General features: G+C 38.2%; 1 protein-coding gene across 1 annotated transcript in view; it reads left to right on the forward strand.

Annotated features, from left to right (window-relative positions):
- CDH23 (cadherin related 23) overlaps positions 1-23,482 on the forward strand; it is a 639,510-nt gene that overhangs the window by 554,554 nt on the left and 61,474 nt on the right. Inside the window, exons 38-43 of the mRNA XM_070946306.1 lie at positions 4,613-4,834; positions 4,966-5,085; positions 8,557-8,737; positions 17,371-17,504; positions 18,768-18,977; positions 20,659-20,766. Of these exons, the coding sequence (XP_070802407.1) occupies positions 4,613-4,834; positions 4,966-5,085; positions 8,557-8,737; positions 17,371-17,504; positions 18,768-18,977; positions 20,659-20,766 (975 nt within the window). The remainder of the gene's footprint in view (positions 1-4,612; positions 4,835-4,965; positions 5,086-8,556; positions 8,738-17,370; positions 17,505-18,767; positions 18,978-20,658; positions 20,767-23,482) is intronic.

A 23,482-nucleotide genomic window follows, 5' to 3' on the forward strand; every position in this document is an offset into this window, starting at 1 on the left:
ACGTAATAATTGTTATATTTTCATCTATTGATGTAAATGTTCATTAAAAGTCTAATTTGCACCATTTGGAATTACTTGTAGCAATTCCATAGAGATCCTGAGATATGATACAGGTAGTCCTTGACTTATAACCACAATTAGGACCAGAATTTCTGTTGCTAAACAAGGCATGCCTGATTTTACAGGGTTTTTTTTAGTGTGGTTGTTAAGCGAGTCACTGCAGTTAAATGAATCACATAGTCATTAAACAAATCCAGCTTCTCCCATTGACTGCTTGTTGGAAGCCACCTGCATAGGTTGCAAATGGCAATCACATGACCCCAGGACATTGTAACCATTGTAAATACACACCAGTTGCAAATCCCCAAATGTTGATGCTACATGGACATAAGTGCAAGTGGTTGTAAGTCACTTTTTTAAGTGTTGTAACTTCATACAGCTGCTAAACGAACGGTTGTAAATCAAGGATTACCTGTACTGCAGAAGTATATGCACACAGTTGAGCATTCAGTAAATGTTTCAAATTCAGTTGATAGAACATTCTTCTGCATAGGAGCCAAAATATCATAGGCATCAGTGGTGGGTTTCAAAAATTTTTACTACTGGTTCTGTGGGTGTGGCTTGGTGGGCGTGGCATGGCTTGGTGGGCATGGCAGGGGAAGGATACTGTAAAATCCTCATTCCCTCCCCAATCCAGGGGAAGGATAGTGTAAAAGCTCCATTCCCTCCCCAATCCAGGGGAAGGTTACTGCAAAATCCCCATTTCCTCCTGATCAACTGGGACTTGGGAGGCAGAGAATAGATGGGGGTGGGGCCAGTCAGAATTTTTACTACTGGTTCTCCAAACGACTCAAAATTTCCGCTACTGATTCTCCAGAACTGGTCAGAACCTGCTGAAACCCACCTCTGATAGACATGGCAGATTACACATATTCAGAAGCTTCCCAAACTCAACATATTAATTGGTTTCATATGGTTGCATTGAAACGTTAAAAATGGTACAAATGAACAAGATTTAACCTTCCAGCTTACAAGTGGATATGTATATAATATATTCAGCTAGAATACCGCTGCATCAGATGTGTATACTCCTGTATCTGAAAAAATACAGTAGTACATATTAATCCAGTCTGGTATATTTGATGCATTTCTTAAAAATTAAAGAATTATTTTCTGCCCCAACAATGTAAGATCCATTTCTTAGGAGTTCTTAATATTTTAATGACAGTGCTTGTTATTAGCTATCATACTAAAGCCCAGAATTAAGTTTCCATTAGAATGTAATTATAATGTTTATGCACTCTGATTTCTGTTTTCTGATTAAAATGAAGCTAAGACTTTTAATTGTTAACTCAAATAGAGAACATGATCAAGTTTGCTTTATACCAGGATTGATATGTGACTTACTAGTGGTTTATTAATATCTAAAAAGAATTGATTCCCCATTTCAACAGTTATCCTCCCTTAGTCCAGAATTTGCAGAAAATTCTGTAATTTATGCAGAACCAATTTTGGACATTAAATTAGAGGCAAATTTACCAGACTGGATTTTTAGTCTGATGTTCAATTCTTTGACATCAAAAATTTGATCTAAAACTGTGGCAGACAGAATCGTAGTCATGATAAGAAAAAGCCTAGTTTAAGGTAAAACAGTTCCTTTTACAGGTGTTTTTTTTTCATCTTTTGCTCCTAAACAAACATAGGATGTCATGCATTATTTTCTTATCTAGATTTGACATTACTTATATCTGCTGGTCTGGTAAAGTGAGTTAGTGTTTTACTTTGAAACTAAAATAGCATTAGAAATTAAAAGGGCATTTTGTTTGACAGAAATTAATATTTGGGAGACCACTTGTCTTTCACATACACCTGTGCAAGATGTATCTTTAGAAACAGTTAAAAGATACAGTTAAAAGTGAAATGTAATTGGAACAAATGAATGTGTTGCTTTTACTTATTTTAGTGACAAGGATAGAAAATTTGACTGTAGAAATAGCCCTGTTTGCCTGCTTAGCTCTTAACACACAGGTAGTCCTTGACTTATGACCACAGATAAGCCCAAAATTTCCTTTGCTAATCAAGACAGTTGTTAAGTGAGCTTTACCCCATTTTACAACTTGCCACAATTAAGGGAATCGCTGCAGTTACTGAGTGAATTACACTGTTGTTAAGTGAAATTGGTTTTTCCATTGATTTTGCTTGTCAGAAGGCCGCGAAAGATGATCACATGACCCTGGGACATTGCAACTCTCATAAATACATGCCAATTGCCAATGTCTGAATTTTGATCATGTGACCATGGAGATGCCACAAGTAACAAGTGTGCAAACTGGTCATAAGTGACTTTTTCATAAATAGTTGTAAGCCAAGGACTACCTGTACAAGATGTGTTATGGTAACATAATATAAACCATACTGGAAATATCCAAGATGGCAGCTCTGATACAAGTGCTGGGGTGGAGAGTCAAAACAAGTCAAAATGGCAGCTACAACTCACAGCTCTGCCTCATTTTAATATGAAAAGCAGTAGATTTTCAAACATACAATCACAGTCGCCATCTTGAATACCTTTTGTGGTCGGAATGGGGCAACCTGGTGCAGCCAACTCGCCGCAGCCAACGCACCACAGCCAACTCGCAGCAGGACAACTCTCTGTAGCCAACTTGCTATGGCCAACTTGCTGCGGAACAATTCAACAATTCAATTTAAATATTTAAAGTAATTAAAAAATTATTTTAAATTTTGTCATTCGCATTTCAATTTGGCATCCTTTCTTTAATGATTCTATTCCATCGGTTCTTTGATATTAGTGTAACTCTTGTCCTGCCATGAGTTGTCCTACGGCAAGTGGGCCATGAGTTGTCCATGCTAAATTGTCCTATAAGGTTTTATGCTAACATGTAGAATAAAGCAGAGAAGTTTGCAATTTGCACTTAGCAACAATACATCTTGCATTCTGGGTAGCACTTTTAACTTACAGGTTGCTGCAAAATTGCTTTATATTGGATTATGACCTGCTAAGATTTCAGGGGCTTGGACTTGGAGATGCTGCAAGTAACAGTTGCATTGAGGAAGTCATTTGATACCATATTACAAATGTTTAGATGTACTGTTATTGTTCTGTGCACTTATGTTCACAGCACTCTCTGTATACATACACACAAACAAACACTAGTGGACAAATTGCAAGCAAACTCTGATATGTTGAATCTCTGCTAATATTTTGAATCTCAGATAGACAGGGTTTTCCCCTCAACCCTAAGAAGAGTTGCCTCATCAGGCTCATACAATGTCCTGTAATGATAAATCAATGCGACTGCTTTAATTTGCTCCACATTATGTAACATTTCCTCACATCTAATTTTCTCACCTACTACTGTTAGCGCCTCTGAGGAAGTACAATATTCTTGCTTGCTTTTCATATTATGAATGTGCATCAAATTGTTTTTGCAGCTTTAGCTATTCCTGTACTAGGAGAACCTACCCAGCACAGTCCATCTCAACTATTGAAGGATGCTTTACTGTGCTACCTACGAAATTTGGCCTTGAATTTTTGGCTGGTGCAAAATGCAAATTTGGACAGCCAGACATGAACATGTTACACCCTGTGTAGCTTAAATCCCAGATATTGAACAGAGCACTTTCTCCCCATATGTACCTGCTCATCAGCAGAGGTATCTCTCACCAGATGTTAGGGATTTGCTAAGCAAGGAAATACGTTCTTATACAAATGTCTCAGCAGAGGTTCCCTTATCAGTCTTCAACAACAGGTGACGATACACCTGTTCATTTTGGTGCTTGGTTAAATTGGTTCTTTTTGATATGACCTGATATTTTCTCCATGTTTTAGGTTTTTTTTCTAATTATTATCTTAGATTTTTTTGTGATAATTTGAAATAAATGTTTTGATTTATGCTTAATTGCTTAATTAATTAAGGTTCATTTGGAGAGGCTTTTTTTAGTAATAGAAGGGTGAGATAGAAGAAGGTGTATAAATAAAAAACATTAGTTGAGTGCCTTCTGATACTGAAATAAAGAAGTACATTCCAAGTAAGCTTGCATTCTTATTTATTTATTTTTTATTTATTTATTATCAAATTTATAGACCGCCCTTCTCCCGAAGGACTCAGGGCGGTGTACAGCCAAAGTAAAAAACATAGATACAAACATGAAAAATAATTTTAAAAGATATATATAAATTTGGCCCCAAATTAAAACAGTAACAAAACATATTAAAAACATTTAAAAAGCATTAAGCCAGCCCGGCTTGCTGAAAAAAGAAGGTCTTTAAGGCATGGCGGAAGGCACCGAGGTCTTGAATTCTTCGTATCTCTGGGGGCAGTTGATTCTTCCACTAGCTCTAATTCTAAAAATACTAAAAATGATGAAATTCAGTGGTGCTTGCTTATAGGTAAATATGCATTAGATGTGGGGTTTTTTTCAATCACCTTAATAAATCTTTTGGTGGAACATTATTAACAAGAGACATTCAAAGAGATTACCAATTGAAAGGTATTTGAACGATTTGAATATTCATATGGTTTTCATGTGATCTCCTTCCTTTTTTTCTCCTCTGCATGATTCTAAATGTCTTGCTATTTATCATCTATAGGCTACAACGACAGTCTATGTAACTATCCTGGATGAGAATGATAATCCTCCAGTATTCCAGCAGCAGCAGTATGAAGTCACTTTGGATGAAGGTCCAGGCACATGGAATGCCGTTCTTATCACCATCAGTGCTATGGATCAGGATGAAGGCTTAAATGGGACCATTACATATGCCATCACAGAGGGAAACATCATGAGCACCTTTCACATCAATGGCACTACAGTGAGTACATCACCACATTGGGTTTTTTTCACTTAGCACCACCACACAGGTGCATCACAACCAAATTTCACAGTCCATCAGTCTTCACTGCTGAAAATTAAAAGTGTTTAAATGTTGGGCTGTCATTTCAGGGACAAATACGTACCATGAAAGAATTGGATTATGAAATCAGCCATGGGCGTTATACACTATTAATCACAGCCACAGACCAGTGTCCGATTCCATCACGCCGTCTCACATCTACTACAATGGTATGTTTCTCTTCTGAGAAAGAAAATGAAATTTGTAGGCATGGCAAACAAAGGCATTCCCTTAAAAACAACCAGCTAATAACTTCCACTAACTATTGTTGTCACTACCAACAGCAAATCGTTACAGGAATGTACTTCCATTTTTTTAAAAGCTAGGATCACAAAATAAGAAAGAATTAATGCTTGCCTATACTGTGAATAAGAAGGTCTTAATCTCCCAGTAATCTTTCTATGCTATAAAAAAAAGTGACTCAGAACAACTATTATTTCAGTGGTTTACAGAATGGGAGGAAATTCCATCAACAGTTTCCAGAGGAAAAGCTTGTTTCTTATTTGTCCCCAGGATAGATTTAATTTGAAAGATGGAAAAATCATTGAACTACGTGCAGTTCTCTTGGTCTTTCTTTCTTTTTCTTTTTTGGCATTTCTTTATTAATCCTTCTTCTAGGATTGATGAAAGCATTGATCTGGCTACATTTTTTCCCCCGTATTGTCGCAGTTGATGTGTTACAACTGCTGCACTGGTACAATTCCACTGGTACAATTCCAAATTTGTATACATTCGTATACATAAAAATGTACGGTATTTGTGTTTCACCAAAATACAGTAGCCACAACTGGTGAAAAGTAAGAAATAATCAAAAATAAACAGATGGGAACCATTATGTTCAATTGTCACAAGGAGTAATTGAAAAGGCCTCATGGTATACATGAAAGATTTAAAAAGAGCACTCATGAAGATGGAATCAGGAGTTTCGTTTTCTTCCTCTCTATAGTTCAATTATTGGTTGACTTCATATTGCAGACATCTACAGCCCTGTGAGATTTATTCCCTCACCTATAGTTGTGGAGGCATGTACGTAATAATCTGTATGGAATAATATCTTGGAAAAATTAGTTAAGAGGAGGAATTCAGAGTTGGGACAAAATTTGCCTAATTAAAAGGTAGTTGTAAAAAAATGGATTTTTATATTTCCTCAACTCTTAGTAGAATACACTACTAACATTAAAATTTGTCACCATGGAAATTCTTCCATGCTCTAGTGGTTAATTTCCAAATCAATAACTTAAGATTTAAAAATTATTTCTGCAGACAGATACCATATTTAGCCAAATTTACCATATACCAGATACCAAATTTAGCCAAAGGAAGGAAATACTTACTTTCAAAGTTGACAAAAATTCTGTGCAGTGCCCAGTTTCTCCATCTTTTTAACATGGAGAAAAATACAAGGCCATGTGTACACAAAAACACTCCCAAACATTTCCTTTCTAATTTCTAGCAGAATCAACACAAGCACAAAAACAAAAATAAGAAATAAATGGGGTTAGCAGAACAAGAAGCTGGACAAGGAAAGGAAGAAAAGAGAGATGGAAAATGAAGCAAGAGAAAGAAGGGGGCCCCATTGGAAAGACAAGGCAAAAGGGAGAAATATTACAAAGGAGTTAAAATTCAGCAAGGCAACAATCTAGCTTCACAACTTAACAGTTGATGAAAGCCCAGAATCTTTTCAACAATGGTGTCTGCGAGTTGTTCATTTAATTTCAACTAGTCAGTTGCAGCATCTGACATGGAGCTGTAATATTTCTAATCATCGATATATTGGAATTCGGTTATAAGAGAATGGCAGATAGATATTTTTGGCATCGTGCAATGTAACCATTTCCTGATCCTTGCCTTTGAACATAGAATCCAAAGATGATTTCAAGTTCTTGTTCACCATGATTGCTTCCTGATTTAATTTGATTGCAGCGTAATGGTATAGCAAATGCTATACATCTATAATATAGTAGCTAACACAACCTTTGAAAAGACAGCACTTAAGCTGCATTTGATCAGAGCTTGTCCTGGCAAACTCTCACATCATTTTAATTTATCAAGAAGCACAATTTGCTGGTTATTGTAGAATGCTGATGTTTAGATCTCAGTTATCTTTCTTTCTTTTTTTTTTATTGCAAAAGTTTTACAATTACATTTTCACCCCTTTCCCCCCCCTCTACCCACCCCGAACTTCCCATCCTCCCTAATCCTCCCTAATCCTCCCCTCCCCCCGGACTTCCACACAATATACTTATATCAGGTAAAAAAAACCCCTTAATATAAAATTTATATAAAACTTGAACCCCTCCCTCCTCCTTGTAAATTTTTCATCTTCATTACGCTGAAATATTTCTATCTTAAAATATCATTTTCAATTAAAAACTATTTGGTACTTCCTAGTTTGATATTTATTCTGAACATAATCTATCCACTTTTTCCATTCCCATTCATAAGTCTCTTGTGAACAGTCTTTTAAAAATGCTGAGATCTTCGCCATCTCTGCAAAACTGGCCATCTTCAAAGTCCATTCCTCAATCGTGGGCAAAACTTCATTCTTCCAATATTTACCTATCAATAATCTCGCAGCTGTTATCATGTACAATATCAACTTTGTTTCACCCGTAGTAAAACCCTTAACTATACCCAATAAAAACAATTGTGGAGAAAATTGAATTTTTTTCTTCAAAACATTCTGCATGACCCACCAAATTTTTATCCAAAAAACCTTAACTTTCCTACAAGTCCACCAAACATGATAATATGTAGCATCTAAACAATCACATCTGCAACATTTTGGCTGAACATTAGGGTACACACACGACAATTTTTTGGGGTCTAAATGCCATCTATAAAACATTTTATAGAAGTTTTCCCTCAGATTCTGCGACTGTGTAAATTTAACATTCTGAACCCAAATTTTTTCCCATGTTTCCAACATCACTGGCTCCTCAAAATTTTGTGCCCACTTAATCATACAATCTTTAACCAGACTCAGTTATCTTTCTTGATTTACCCCAAAACCTGCCAAGTCAAAAAGGAATAAGGTTGTTGCTTCAGCCTCCTTTATTGTCTATAAATATAACAATATATAACAATGCCGGCTGGCGGGCCCGCGGGGGAGGGCCTTCTCTGTGGCTGCCCCAGCTCTCTGGAACCAGTTACCTCCTGAGGTCCGGACCATCCCCACCCTATTGGCCTTCTGAAAAGCTGTGAAGACCTGGCTTTTCCGGCAGGCCTGGGGCCGTTGATCTCGCTTTGCGATCTGGCGAGATCCGGCCATGAATGGTGTGAATGCGTTCTAAGGTTTTTAATGTTTTTTAATCTTTTAAATGTTTTTAGAATGGTTTTTATAAATAAATAAATAAATAAATAAATAAATAAATAAATAAATAAATAAATAAATCTATTTCTCTGTGAAAAATATTGGGGCACTTTAGGTTTATTGATGCAAACAAAAGCAACATCCAAGGCAATATTAATATAAAATGAATAGATTGCAAACTGTTTTCTGGCACCTGTGTGAAAGATTGTTACTTTTATGGTAGTAGTAATAGCCTTGTTCTCATAAATTAGATCTCCCAAATCAATGTGTACAGTTTTGTTGTTGAAGCATTTTAGAACACCTCTGTGCCTTTCTGTGTTAATCTCAGGTGTTGATAAATTTGAATGATATCAATGACAATCAACCAACGTTCCCTCGTTCTTATGAAGGGCCCTTTGATATCACAGAAGGACAACCTGGTCCCAGGGTGTGGACTTTTCTAGCTCATGATGGGGATTCAGGACCCAGCGGGCAAGTTGAATACAGCATCATTGCTGGAGATCCTCTTGGTAAGTGATGGAAATGAAAAAGAAGCAGAACCAAAACTCTATTGCTCTGTTGCAAAACTCTGATGCCTTACCACAAGGCATCCAGAAATGCCTTGTGGAAAAGAATGATCATCCGACAGTTAATAATACAAGCCAAGGAACTGACATTTTATGCCTGCCTTGTTTCTTTACTTCCCTAAGCAAATAGCAGTGCTTATTAAAAGCAAGTTTCTACATATGTAGAAAAGGATAAATCTGCCATTCAGAATTTGAAATAAAAAGTGACATTATTGAACTGAATTAGGTTTTTTTTTTTTAATTCTTCAAATTTAGGAATCTTTCAATCCTAAGTATATCTTCACATTCTATTTTAACGAATGATGATTTGGGCAGATTTGGACAGTACAAAGAACCTGCAAAGCAGATCTCCTAATTCCTCTCTCAATTGTGGGAAGATTTGGGGCTTTCAGGATCTAGTTCGGGGAAAACAGAATTCCTTATTCAAGAATATAATTGGAGAGGAGCCATTCAGTTATTCCTAAAGGTGAAGCCAAACGTTTTTGCAAATCATCTTTCTCTCTTATTCCTGAAGTTCAGAGTCTAATATAAATGAAAAGTCACTTTCAACATTAATGAAAAACTTTGTTATGAGTATCTGATATTGCCTGAGTTTCTCTTTGATGATTGGTTGCTCAATGTAATGCCAATAACAATAATTCACTTATTTTAGAAGAACTAGTATTGTAAAATGGAGGAACATTATCCATGATGTCGCGATGGGTCGGACACAACTTCGCAACTAACAACAAAGTATTGTAAAATCACAAAACTGCTAAGATTTTCCTGTTTGCTTTTACTTTAGGCAGATTTTGCATCAAAAATGGGCAAGAAATATCTTTCTGTTTCAAAGCATTTTTATAATTTTGAATATATTGCCTAAAAGTTTGTGGACCTTTTTGACTTTTCAGTATTTCTATATAAAATATAATTTAAAACATGATCTGTTCTTCTGGCAAATCCTAAACCTAGATCAAGGGGATCCAATCATGCAAACGAGTCAGAAACATTATTGATTTATTATTCATTTATTTCCTGAGGAAAAATGATCCAAAGCTACACATTTGGGTGTGGTAAAAGGATATGAATCTTTGCTTTCAGTAACTGGTGTATTCTCACCAGTTACTGGTGTATTCTCACCAGTTACTGGTGTATTCTCACCAGTTACTGGTGAGTTACGGGGAAGCCAAAACTGAACCTAAAGGTTTACCATGAGTATTTATCAGTCCTACACCATGGCTTGAAGGAATTTTAGTCCATTCCTCCTTATAGAAGCCCTTCAGCTGAGGGATGTTGGTGGGCTTTCTCACAAGACCTGCCAACTTCAAGTCCTTCTACAACATTTCTCTAGGATAAAGTTTCAGGATTTTGATTTGGCCATTGAAATGTCAAAACATCTTGACATTTTCCTGTAGAATTTGCTGGTATAGTTCATAGGACCATCAATAATGCTAAGTTATCCTGGTGCAGAGATAACAAAGTAAGCCCAACCATGATACTGCCAGCACCATGTTTCACTGGTGGGATAAGGTTCTTGGAATGCAGTGTTTGTCTTTGACCAAATGTAACACTTTTCATCCATGTCAAAAACTTCTGTTTTGGTCTCATCCATTCACAAAACATTCTTCCAATTCTAGCTTATCCATGTTGACTTCTGCAAATTGTAGAGGGACAGCAATGTTCTTTTTGAAGAGCAGTGGCTTTCTTTTTTCAACCCTACCTTTCACACTATTGTTGTTCAGTGAAGGTGATCTCATGACATTCATCAATGCAATAGAGGCCTTTACTTCCTCAGACATTACCTTGATGTTCTTTGAGACCACCTGGACTAGGAGGCCTTTGTGTGATCTTGATTGATCGACCACTCCCGGGGAGGGTAACAATAAATTGCCCTCATGTGCGCACTAACTGCCTGACAATGGATTGGTAAAATCCAAACTCTTTGGAAATAGTTTTGTCACCTTTTCCAGCCTGATAAGCATCAATTACAGTTTTGGGGAGTTCACAAAAATCTTTGTTCAAGCCACAACATACTTCCACATATCTGTGTTGTGAAGCTACAACTTTGATAGTGAATACCCAGAATTCGGTTCTTTAAATAAGATACACTCACCGGTGACTATCAGCCATAGTCTGAAACAACGGACTCTAATTTCTCCTTCAAATAAACTAATAATCCTAGAGGACCACATCTTTTTGCCACACCCAAATATATCGTTGTGGATCACTTACCTCAATAAATAAATGAACCAGTTTAATGTTTTTGACTCATCTCTTTAATTGGATTCTCTTCAGCTAGTTTAAGCACGTGTAGAGAACTATATTTTAGGCCATATTTATGCAGAAAATTGAAAGTTCAAAAAGGTTTACAAACTTCTAAGCACCACTCTATATACAGTAGTGGCCAAAATTGTGGAAACCTTTTGGGAAAAGTGTATTTTCTAAAACTAGCTAATAACACCACTTTTTTTTTTTTTTTGAGCGTACCATAAAATTATATATCAGTGGAAAGATAATTTAATCAAGAATGTAATGCAATAACTTTTATGAAGGATTTGCTATTAGAATAGCAGTACAGTATAAAGAAGAAAAGTGAAACACGTAAAAAAAAGAAGATATACAAAAATTATCACCAAGTCAGTTCATACTTAGTTGGGTAACCTTTAGCATGAATTACAGCCTTACAACATCTTCCCATGGAGTGAACCAAGTCTTTTAGTTCTGCAGCTGTTATAATGTGAAACCAACATTGAATGATTGCTTCTATTAACTGGGTTTTATTGCTGGGTCGCTTCTGACTAACAAGTTTCTTTAGTCGGCTCCATAAATTTTCAATTGGGTTAAGGTCTGGGCTATTCCCAGGCCATTCCAGCAGTGAAATAGGATTATATTGAAACTCCAAAAAAAGTGGTGTTATTAGCCATCAAACCTCAAAAATACACTTTCCCCAAAAGGTTTCCACAATTTTGGCCACTACTGTAAGTGTGCATGTATGCTCTGTGTGTTTGTGTGTGTGTGTAAGTATAATCAACTTTTCTAATAGATTTTAAGTTATATCAGTATGCTACCTTTCCTCATTCTGGTTTAAACACTCTGAAGTGCTAGACATGCAAGAGTAGAAATGCAAGAGACAGATTACTTAGAAATGAACAATCTTTTCCTTAGAAGAAAGAGAGAAATACATGTCAGGATAGTGAGGAGAGCAATTCAATCAGGGGCCTCTTCTGAGAAATAGGAGTGTGTACATCAGGAAATCCTGTCATAAGAAACATCCGTGATGAGAGGAAGCATTGCAAACTTTTTGTGCTTGCCATACTAGAAGGTGCTTTTGCAAGCTCACCAAGTGTTTTGGAAGGAATGCCAAGCTTGCCCTTCGAAAGGATTAAAGTGTCTTTCTGATCAAAGAAAAGTACCCTCTTCTGAAGTTAAAACAACTTTTTTAAAAAAAGATTTGAGGAAAGACCAGGTTCTTCACTCACTTTTAAAAAGTTGATGAGTGCAAATTCTTTCAGTACTTAAATTGTGTCACAATATTTCTCTAATATGTATCTCTTGCCTATCAGTTTGGCCATTTTTTAAAAAATATTCCTGTGCTCTCTACCCTATGAAGGAAATTTAAATAAATAGGAAATCCTTTAAAAATTCAGCTTACCCTCAGTGCCAGAAAAACATCAAAACAAAGCTCTTGCGACAGGTCTAGATTATTGAGCAAACTCCTAGAAGAAAGAGGAAGTTTTGTAGTTACAGCTAATTGGAGCAGATTAAATTTATGGCCCTAGTAATTACTGTAGGGAGGAGAAAAAACATGAGATGCAGTTTTCTTAGATACAATAAGGATGTTTTTTTTTCTTTTTTAGTCTTCTTTGGACATCTGAGAATAACTTGTCCAACTTCCAATCAACAATGGTGTATTTCTTTGTGGACTTAGGCCTTGGATACATACCCCAAAATTAAGGAGAAGGATCAAATTGGAATATAGGCAGTGGTGGGATTCAAATAATTTAACAACCGGTTCTCTGCCCTAATGATTTCTTCCAACAACCAGTTCACCAAACTGCTCAGAAAGTTAACAACCGGTTCTCCTGAAGTGGTGCAAACTGGCTGAATCCCACCACTGAAAATAGGTTAATCTCCTCAAAGAAATAGCATGTGATTATAAGGAAATACTTACTTGGAACAGAATTATATATAACTCATAGAAAAGATGAAGTGAAAGAAACTGTGGCTGAGAAAAAAAATACACAGAGAATGTTTGCTGCAAAGAACAACAACCCGAAACAACAAACAAAACAAAAGAAGTTGTATTCAGTAGAAATAAAAAAAAATAGTGGTAAAGAGTATAATTAGAGAGAGAAGGAATATATATACAGAAAGTTTTGTTGGCAATTAAAAACGTTTTTGAACTAACCTCAATGCCTTCAGCAAAGTAAGTGGAATTTTTAAAAAATGATGAAATAATATGGGGTGTCATCATTGCACAACCTCAGTAATTTTGTCTTCAATCATAGATAAATACTATATTTTTCCTGAAAATAAATCTTTGTATTAAATTAAATAATAGAATAATAATTTTAAAAACGCATAGTACTGTTAATGGACTTTTCAAAAGAAGGAGATGAATGTATATCATAATCTAGATTTGCATGCCTGTATATGCTGTGCTATGAGCCTTTTTAACCAAAATCAAAATAAAATAATTGGAGACGACACTAGATAGAGGAAAGCTGAGATTTTTGAGATTCATAAAAAAAATAATAGTGATATGTCTAAGAGAATTTTAAGCAAAAGCCATAACTGTCAGTGCCCAAGAAAAACGATGAAAAGAAGTCCTAAATACTGTGAGAACGCTGGAAAATTGTAAGGTTGCAGAGGTAGATGATGCAACTGGAGAAATGTTAAAATGTAGGTGTGGCTGTGAAAGTTGTGCAAACCTGTGTGTGAAGAGTGCATTCGTGCCTGATGATGGGAAACCTGTCATTATTGTTTCCTACACAAAGGGAAAGGCAACAAGAGGAAGTGTACACTCTTTGGCAAGTTTCTGATTAAAAGGAATACGTGATCATTCTACATCAGGCAGGAGATGTCTGATTAGATGCTCGTTCTTCTCCAGGCTATTGAGAAACATATCCACGTCAGGGGGGGGAAAAATAGTTACCACATGATTTTAAATGTAAAGAAAGTGTAAGATAAAGCGAATATGTTTTAATGATGGGATGTTTTGCATGAAGATGGAACTGAAGGTTGGTTGCTGAATTCCACATCGCAGGAATCAATTCAGTGCTTAATAAATGGTATGATCTTGAGCAACATTGAAGCCTAAGATGCCTCCTTAGTTGTTGAATGTATCTATGGAGAAGTTAATAATTAATACTTCCGGTGACTTTAGGAAGGTATTGGCTGGGAGCATAAATGTGCATGTATGCAGCAAATATCATTTTTATTAGCTGAAAACAAGAAGAATTTGTAATGCTTATTAGATTGAATAGTGCAGTGGGGTTGAAAATTAATGATTCCAAATTTAGAAAAATCGGAAGTTGAAATCTTTCATGTCTGGATTATAGACACTATTGCTTCCCCCAAATGATGATTTTTAAAACCTTGCTATCGTAGAATTTCAGTGGGCTAGTAGCTCAGTAGGGGGCACAATGGCTCAGTGCCCCCTCCTGACAGCCCATGTTCAAGATTCGAGTTCCGTTCAATGAGATGAGCACCTGTTCCTACCTCAGATATGGTCCACCTAGCAGTTCAAAAGCATGCAAATGCGAATAGATAAATAGTTACCACTTCAGTGGGAAGATAAGAGCATTCCGTGCACCTTTGGCGTATAGCCATGCTGGCCACCTGACCACAGAAAATGTCTCCAGAAAACACTGGCTCCCTTGGCCAAGAAACAGAGATGATTACCACCCCCTACAGTTAGAAACAATTAGACAGGGAAACTTTTATCTTTTTTAGTAGCTCAGTATTTAACTATCTTGCATATTTTTAGTCTAGCAGTTAGGTAAATAGCTAGTTCAGATTTTAAATGCCGGTATTTTAGATCTTCTCCAACATTTTAATATCTGCATTTATATTATTTAATTTAAACTGTCAATGTATCTTCCATTTAGAAATTAGTAATGACATGTCTACAAAAAAAAAAACAACTAAAGTCAGAGAGCCCCAATGACCCTACCATTTAGAAATTTTCTTTTTATATTCCTGCAACTTTCCACAAAATTATATATGATTTAATTCAAATTTACACATTAAACACTCTACTGACATTTCAAAATACCATGAGGATTAAATTTATTTAATCTTTCATTGATTCAGTTATTTTTCTTCTTGTCAATTGTGTCCTTGTAGTTTTCTGGTCAAGGTTTCCAGAAGTGTTTTGCCATTGTCTCCTTCTTTTGTTCAGTTTAGGCAGTGCCCAACTCCAATGTGGAATGTACAATTCTATGGAGTGTACAATTCATGGAGTGTACAATAAAAAAATAACATATCAACATTTAAAAAAAAAAAGAATATAAAAGGAATAAAGAACAAAAACCAGTGCTGAATGGGAAAGTATCAACATGTCAAGAAAACCAGTAGTATTTATGTTTTTATGATTTATTACTACTGTGTTTCCCCAAAAATAAGACCCTGTCTTATATTTTTTTGAACCCTGAAATAAGCACTTGGCCTTATTGCCATGCACTCAAAAGCCCGATTGGGCTTATTATCAGGGGATGTCTTATTTTGAGGGAAACAGGATACAACAGTGAAAAGGTGACAGATGGTCCTAACTTTCTGAATTATATGGAAAAGGAGATTAAGGGAAAAATTGACTTCCTGTTTGTTACTAATTGTTTGAAAAAGGGCACATTTTAACCTGTACAGTGTGTTGTGATTTTTATGAATAAGATAATTTCATACATTCCTATTTTGGCTACACATTGTAAACCAGAATTTCCCAACTTTGGCAAATTTAAGATACATGCATTTCAATTCCCAGAATTCCCCAGCCAGAATTTTATGAGTTGAAGTCCACATGTCTTAAAATTGCCAAGGTTGGGAAACCTTGCTATAGATCGGGTGTCAAACTCGATTTCATTAAGGGCCACATCAGGGTTGTGTTTGACCTCAGGGGGCTGGAGTGGGTGTGGCCAGGGTGGGTGTGGCCAGCTCGACGTCACTCGTGTCGGGGTGCCTATGGTGGCCTGAGCCAGAGAAAATGGGCTCCCGAGCTCCGTTTTTGGCTGCCACAGTCTCCTGCAACCCTCTTCCAGCGAAAATGGCCTGCGTGCGGCCCTCCCAAGCTCTGTTTTCACTGGCAGGCCAGTCCTTCGCTGTTTCCAGGGCAGCCCCACGGGCCCGGTCTAAGCAACGCATGGGCCGGATCTGGCCCCCCGGGTCTTGAGTTTGACACCCCTGCTGTAGGTAATCCTAAATTAAATTTCCATGTTTAAAAGTGGTGTATCTCTAATGAGAGAAACAGAGGCCTTTCTGCTTAGATTATGAGCTGCCGGAAATATCTGATGAGATATGAGCCTGAATAAGGATAAGATTGCTTTCCGGTTGTTGTTGTTATTTAATGAGATCGAATTGTGTGGTTCAATTTAATTGTCTCCTAAATGTGTTCAGTTTCAATTCCTATTCTTCCTAGCCAGTTGGAAATGATGATCATTGAATTTTAACCCACCTGGAAAACTTGAAAGCTTGAAATACATTAATACATCAAGGTTGCAAGTGTATACAGTCTTAACTGAAAACAATTCCCACTGAATGCATCCATAGGGTTGATCTATCACGCCAGTTGGAATCTGGAGCTTGCTGGCTAATAGTGTGTACATTTACATTCTGATAGATTACTACCGCTACAGATAACTTATAGAAGTTGGATAACTTCTACATTATCTGTAGAATTATAATATTCTATTATAAATTGAATAATAAAAATAAAATTTCCACAGTGGAGTGTTTTGGGTAATTATGTTCCCAAAATATGTTCCTATTTTCCTAAAACAGTGATGGCTAATCTTTTTCTTGTTGTGTGCCAAAAGCGCGTCCAGACACATGCAACAGTGAACACGTGTGCCGGCACCCATAATGCAATGTGCCCCCCTGCACATGCGTGCATGACCCCCCACTCCGCGTTTTAGGCCTAGTAGGCCTCCCTGCAGCCTCCTGGGCCCAAAAACGGGCTCCCCCCGCCCTCCCATGTACGCATGTGCAACCCTGTGCATATGCGCACATCTCCCGCATGCTCCTCACCCACCCCCCTGTGCATCCCAAAAGTTAGCTAGTGGGAGGTACGTGCACATGCGCAGTGGAACCGAGCTGGACAACCACTTGCGTGCCTGCAGAAAGGACTCCGTGTGCTAGTTGTGGCAAGCGTGTCCTAGGTTTGCCATCACAGCCCTAAGAAATATGAAGCTTTCTAGGGTGCTTGGAGTGCCAAACCTCTTTCTGTAGAATCATAAGAGGCTCTCCTGTCCAACCACAAATAAAAATGTCCCCAGCAAATGGGGCTCCAGGCCCTCAGCCCATAAAATGAATGTAGCATTTTTAACTGTTATTGTTATTATTTGAGCTTTTCTTCCTATAACATACTTGTGTCTGTCTTGCAGGAGAATTTGTGATCTCACCTGTGGAAGGGGAGCTACGTGTGAGAAAGGATGCCGAACTTGACCGAGAGAACATTGCTTTTTATAATCTCACCATCGAGGCCAAGGACAGAGGGGTGCCTTCTCTCAGCTCTACGGTAAGTCGTAGTGGCTCAGATTATAAAATGTCCATCTGAGAAAAGGTACTGAATTGTGGATGGTAAAAAACCAAAAGAGATTAAAGTAGTCCTTGGTTTACCATTATTGATTGATTGATTGATTGATTGATTGATTGGTTCGATTTATATGCTGCCCTTTTCCGGAGACTCAGGGTGGTTTATAATGCGTTAAGCAATAGCCTTCATACTTTTGTATATACCTGCTTAGTAGGGCTTTCGCCCCCCCCCCCAGCGATGTTCTTTTTTATACAAAGTCAGTTTATTGCCCCCACAAACCGGGTCCTCATTTTACCTACCTCGAAAGGATGGAAGGCTGAGTCAACCTTGAGCCTGGTGAGATTTGAACTTGTAGTAATTGCAGGCAGCTGGTGTTACTTAACAGTGCTTTAGTCTGCTGCGCCACCAAGGCTCTTGAGCCTGTAATTGTGATTATAATGAGTTAGTAGGTCAAGCCTCTGACCACGCTTGATTTTATTACCTTTCTTGTGATAGTCTTTAAGCAAATGCCACTGTCGTTGTTCAGAATGGGTGGTTTGGGCTGGAAAACAGAAGTAAACACTGGTTTCCAACAAAAATCATCATAAATCATGTGATCATAGGTAAAGGTAAAGGTTCCCCTCGCACATATGTGCTAGTCATTCCCGACTCTAGGGGGCGGTGCTCATCACCGTTTCAAAGCCGAAGAACCAGCGCTATCCAAAGACGTCTCCGTGGTTATGTGGCCAGCATGACTAAATGCCAAGGACGCATGGAACGCTGTTACCTTCCCACCAAAGGTGGTCCCTATTTTTCTACTTGCATTTTTTACGTGCTTTCGAACTGCTAGGTTGGCAGAAGATGGGACAAGTAACAGGACCTCACTCAGTTACACAGCACTAGGGATTCGAACTGCTGAACTGCCGACCTTTTGATTGACAAGCTCAGCGTCTTAGCCACTGAGCCACTGCATCCCGTGCTGCAAATAGCTGTAAGTGAGGGCCAGTTGCTGAGTGCCCAAAATGCAGTCATGTGACGGGAAGGACAGCTATCAGAATTTTGAATCTGGGTCAGAAGGACATCTGGGAGAAGGGGGCATCATAATTTTGAATGGTTTCCAAGAAACCAGATATAAGTCAAGGGCTACCTGTATTCTTGTCTTTATGATGCCATAGAAAAGGAGTTTGCCCTAGCCACAGAGTGAATGTTCTTTGTAATAATGGCCTTTTATCTGCTCTTCTCATGTGCCTTTTCTCTGTGTTTTAGGTCATGGTTGGATTGAATGTTTTGGATGTTAATGATAATGACCCCGTCCTCTTGAATCTACCAACAAATCTCACCATCAGTGAAATTGCTCCCATCTCCAGCTTCGTGACTCGCATCCTTGCCAGGGATGCAGACAGTGGCAGGAATGCTCTTTTAACATTTAGCATCACGGCAGGGAATAGAGACAATGCTTTTTACATCAATAGTACGGTAAGCCTTAGAGGCCTTTTATATCTGTCTAGTGGCCTCCTGCCTCAAACGTTCTGGAATAAATTGGAGTTATTACAGTTGTAGGTTTTAACTTGATCTAAAGTTTATGTTTATGTTTGTTGTATTTGTATACCGCCCTTCTCCCGAAGGACTTGGGGCGGTGAACAGCCAGCAGATAAAATACAGAAAATACAAAATTTAAAACAATATTAAAATATTAAATATTAAAATATTAAATTTTTACATCAAATGAAATTTAAGAAAGAGACATGAGATATCAATAAAATAATATCATTATATAAGGTGAGAGAAATATTGTATATTGAAGAATATAGGATATTGATATTGTAACAATTCAGATATTATAGGTAGATGTTATAAAGATGATGTTTGTTGTGAATTGTTTTACTTGCATTTATAAATGTATTATGTGGTTTCTTAAATTAATAAAAATTTTAAAAATTAAAAAAATAAAAAAATAAATAAAATCCAATTAAATTAATTAAAGTAAATAAGTAATATTTTAATAGTAATTCATTGCAACATAATGGTTCTTCAGTAAAGCTTATGGGCCATAGTATCTGATACTGGTCCAGGGTAGTTTTGTAAAATAGATTTTTTTCAAGCTCCCAGTCTATAACTAAGAGAAAATCACTTAGCTGTCTTCCATGGCTAAAGGAGAATCAGAACTTGGGTCTCCCTAATCCACTATACCACATGGATTCATACTTTAATAAACCTATGGCAATCTGTATTTCAGATCAGTTATGTATAAATTTTACCTGTAGCTGCTCTTCAGTATCAAAATATCCCTGGTTTTCTTCTCTTCTGTTGTCAACATACAGCAGGGGTGTCAAACTCGATTTCATTGAGGGCTGCATCAGGGTTGTGTTTGACCTTGGGGGGGCCGGGGTGGAGGGGCCAGGGTGGGCATGGCCAGCTCGATGTCACTCCTGTCAGGGGTGCCTGTGGTGGCCCAAGTGCTTTGCCAGCGAAAACAGGTTCCTGAGCTCTGTTTTCGGCTGCCACTGCCACCTGCAACCCTCTGCCAGTGAAAACGGAGCTCGGGAGGGCTGCGGCTCCATTTTTGGCCATGACAGCCAAAAATGGAGTTCGGGAGCCCATTTTTTCTGGCAGAAGCACCACGGGCCAGTCCTTTGCAGTTTCCAGGGCGGCCCCGCGTGCCAGATCTAAGTACCTCGTGGGCTGGATCCGGCCCCTGGGCCTTGAGTTTGACACCCCTGACATACAGTAACTAAATTTGGTTTATTTTGCTGCAAATAATTGAGAAGCTATAACTGACTTAGTCAGTGTAGTATGCTGTGCTAACCTAAAACTCAGAGCTAGTGGGTGCTAGACGCTTCGTCCAGTCTAAATGGAAACACAACTTACTCCTATATCAATTTAATAACTGTTAATTAATTGCATTTGTGCAATTAAGCGTTGATCGTTACATTGTCCTCAAGAGGTTTAGAAAAACGCAAGTTCCCTGTAACTTGAGTCATTACTATAAATTCGTACAGCCTGAATGGCTGCTTCAAGAACAAATTTTCTGATTCAAGGAATCTTCTAAACCTTTAATGACCTTATGCATTAAATACATTTGGCAGTTCAAAGCAAGTTGAACAGTTTCATTTCATGTTTTTCTCTCTGCGTTTTGCTTTGTTCTTCTCTTCCCCAGACTGGTATTGTGTATGTAAATCGCCCATTGGACAGGGAACGAGTGTCGGAATATAGACTGACAATAACAGTGAAGGACAATCCAGAAAACGCACGCAATGCAAGGAGGGTAATTACTGACTGTATCTTTTCCTAATTTTGAACAAAGTTGCATTTATCAAGAGCATTGGATATAATATTCCCCCAAAAAGTAAATCAATGAACTACTGTATATATAAAACACAGGACCGCAGCCCAAAGTTTAATTTCCTTTATTAGCGGATCCGTAGTTAAGCTATTGTCAAGTTTTGAGGTCGTCTCAAATAAATTGCATTTCAAACAAAGTCTTTGAAGAAAAACTCCTATTTATTAAGCACGACATTCTAAATCCGACTCCATCGAAGCCAACACTGACTTCCAGACCCAAAACCCTCCCTTTCCGTTCCCCACTCCCCTGCACTCATTGGCCATCTTCCAAGTCATTCTACCCCTAATCTACTGCTCCAGCTCAAGGAATTTCCCCCCTCCCATCCCATCTCCTAGGGGATATTATCTCCAGGGAAAATAAGTAGGTGAAAAGTCAAACGTCCCTTTCCAGACACCTCCGCTTCTCTTTCTTATGTCAGCACTAGAGTAAATGCAGCTTGAAGTGCTGACAGCTATTTCTAACCATGTTCTCAAACTTTCTTTTTCATTATAGGTTATCCATTAATCATTCGGTTCCCCACAAGTTTCTTGAAAAAAAACCACAATTTATAATAGTTAGATTTCATCGACGGATGCTTCAGATAACAGACAACTATATTCTATTGTGTTACAAATAGACATAAAAAATAGATATTTACTGAAACAGTAATTCTGAAATCAAATTTCCCAAATACTTAATGAGAGTAGAGAGAGTAGACATGATCTTCCCCATCAGAAACATATGTATAATTACATCACTATCTAGTGTCTTGTCTGATCCTCTGCTTTTTAATGGTACATAAAAATTCAAGGGACGTGGTGCCTCAGTGGCTAAAATGCTGAGCTTGTCGATCAAAAGGTCGGCAGTTCAGCAGTTTGAATCCCTAGCGCCGTATAACGGAGTGAGCTCCCATTACTTGTCCCAGTTTCTGCCAACCTAGCCGTTCAAAAGCACGTAAAAAATGCAAGTAGAAAAATAGGGACCACCTTTGGTGGGAAGGTAACAGCGTTCTGTGTGCCTTTGGCATTTAGTCATGCTGGCCACATGGCCACAGAGACATCTTTGGACAGCGCTGGCTCTTCGGCTTTGAAACAGAGATGAGCACCGCCCCCTAGAGTGAGGAACGACTAACACATACAGTATGTGTGAGGGGAACCTTTATCTTTACCTTAAAAATTCAAAATAATGAAGGCCTGTGTACAGAGATATCCATAGGGTATGATCAAGGCAGCTATCATCACAACACAATCAAAGCTTTGCTCGTTTTTTATGTAGATTGCTTTGCACATAAAAACCAGGCAGAGCTCCAGTTGCAGCTTTGTGGCCTGTGAATAACCTGTGGGATGGGTTTCACTACTTTAAACTTTTCAACTTCCACCAAAAGCAAAACCTGCAAATGTCCCTGTTCTTGTGTATCTTACGTTGGTTTTGCAAATGGATTAAAAACAAGCTTCTCGTGGAGAAAGACCACCAGCTCAAAATCAAATATTTTTTAAAAGTTGTTTTGTTTTTTTTTAATCATTCAACTTAGTTGAATGGATTTCTGGAGTGGAAGGTTCAGATAGTACTATATAGAAATTTGTATATATTTTTTTTACCCTAAGTTTTTGGGGGCTGGAGCAGGATATAAATATGCAAAGAGGAAATCAAATCAGAAAATACTCATATGAATTCTGAAAATTCTCATGATAATTGTGAGAAGAAGCACCTTCTAAAGGCAAAGTCAATTTTTTCATGGTTTTAAATCATTATCCGTGGAGATTCTCAGTCCTCCATGTCATGGCTGGCCTAAAGGTGCTTTCCTTCAAAAGGCAACTGGACTTTCTTGTTTTGCTTGAAGATGTTTCACTTCTCATCCAAGAAGCTTCTTCAGTTCTGACTGAATGGTGGAGAGTGGAAGGATTTATATTCCTTACAGTTTTCTAGCTGTTAGCAACCTCTCTGAGAGCCATTGAGGCCACTTGGAGGTTTATCTGTGCCTTCAGGGTCACCTGAATCTTGTAGTCTGCAATTTTTTTTCTGGAAATCTGTTCACACACACCACACCATTCAAAGGGTGTTCATCTCATAGCTAAATGCCTATGGAGCAGGGGTCCTCAAACATTTTAAACAGGGGGCCAATTCACGGTCCCTCAGAATGTTGGGGGGCCGGACCTGCTGGATGGGTGTGGCTAGGTTGTCATGTGAATGGGTGGGTGTGGTTAGGTGGTAATGTAAATGGGTAGGTGTGGCCAATTTAGCAGTTCATTAAACAATACACACAAATTAAACTTTAATTTGTTATGCTCCTGGAGGTGGAAAGCACATTAATGAAGGGATGTGGTTGCCTTGGGGGGCGGGGGGGGGGGAGGTGAGGGACTTCTGTTTGTGTGTGTGTATGTGTGTGTGTCTCGTCCCTTCCTCCCTCTCTCTCTCTCTGGAGGCTGGGGAACTTGTCCCGGGCCCTCCGCACGTCCCAATTTTGGCCTCTTCCTCCAGAAGGCAGGTGGGGGCCAGCGGGTAGGTGGGGCGATATGGGCGGGGCAGCCTCATGGTCCCGCGTGGGCTGGATTAATGCCTTTAGCAGGCTGTATCTGGCTGTAGTTTGAGGACCCCTGCTATGGAGATTCTCAATTATCCAGGTCATGGTTGTCCCAAAAGTTCTTTCTCTCAAAAGGCA

The sequence above is a fragment of the Pituophis catenifer genome, unplaced genomic scaffold (assembly GCF_029215685.1).
Source record: "Pituophis catenifer annectens isolate HBS135680 unplaced genomic scaffold, rPitCat1.0.hap2 SCAF_6, whole genome shotgun sequence".
NCBI classification, from domain to species: domain Eukaryota; kingdom Metazoa; phylum Chordata; class Lepidosauria; order Squamata; family Colubridae; genus Pituophis; species Pituophis catenifer.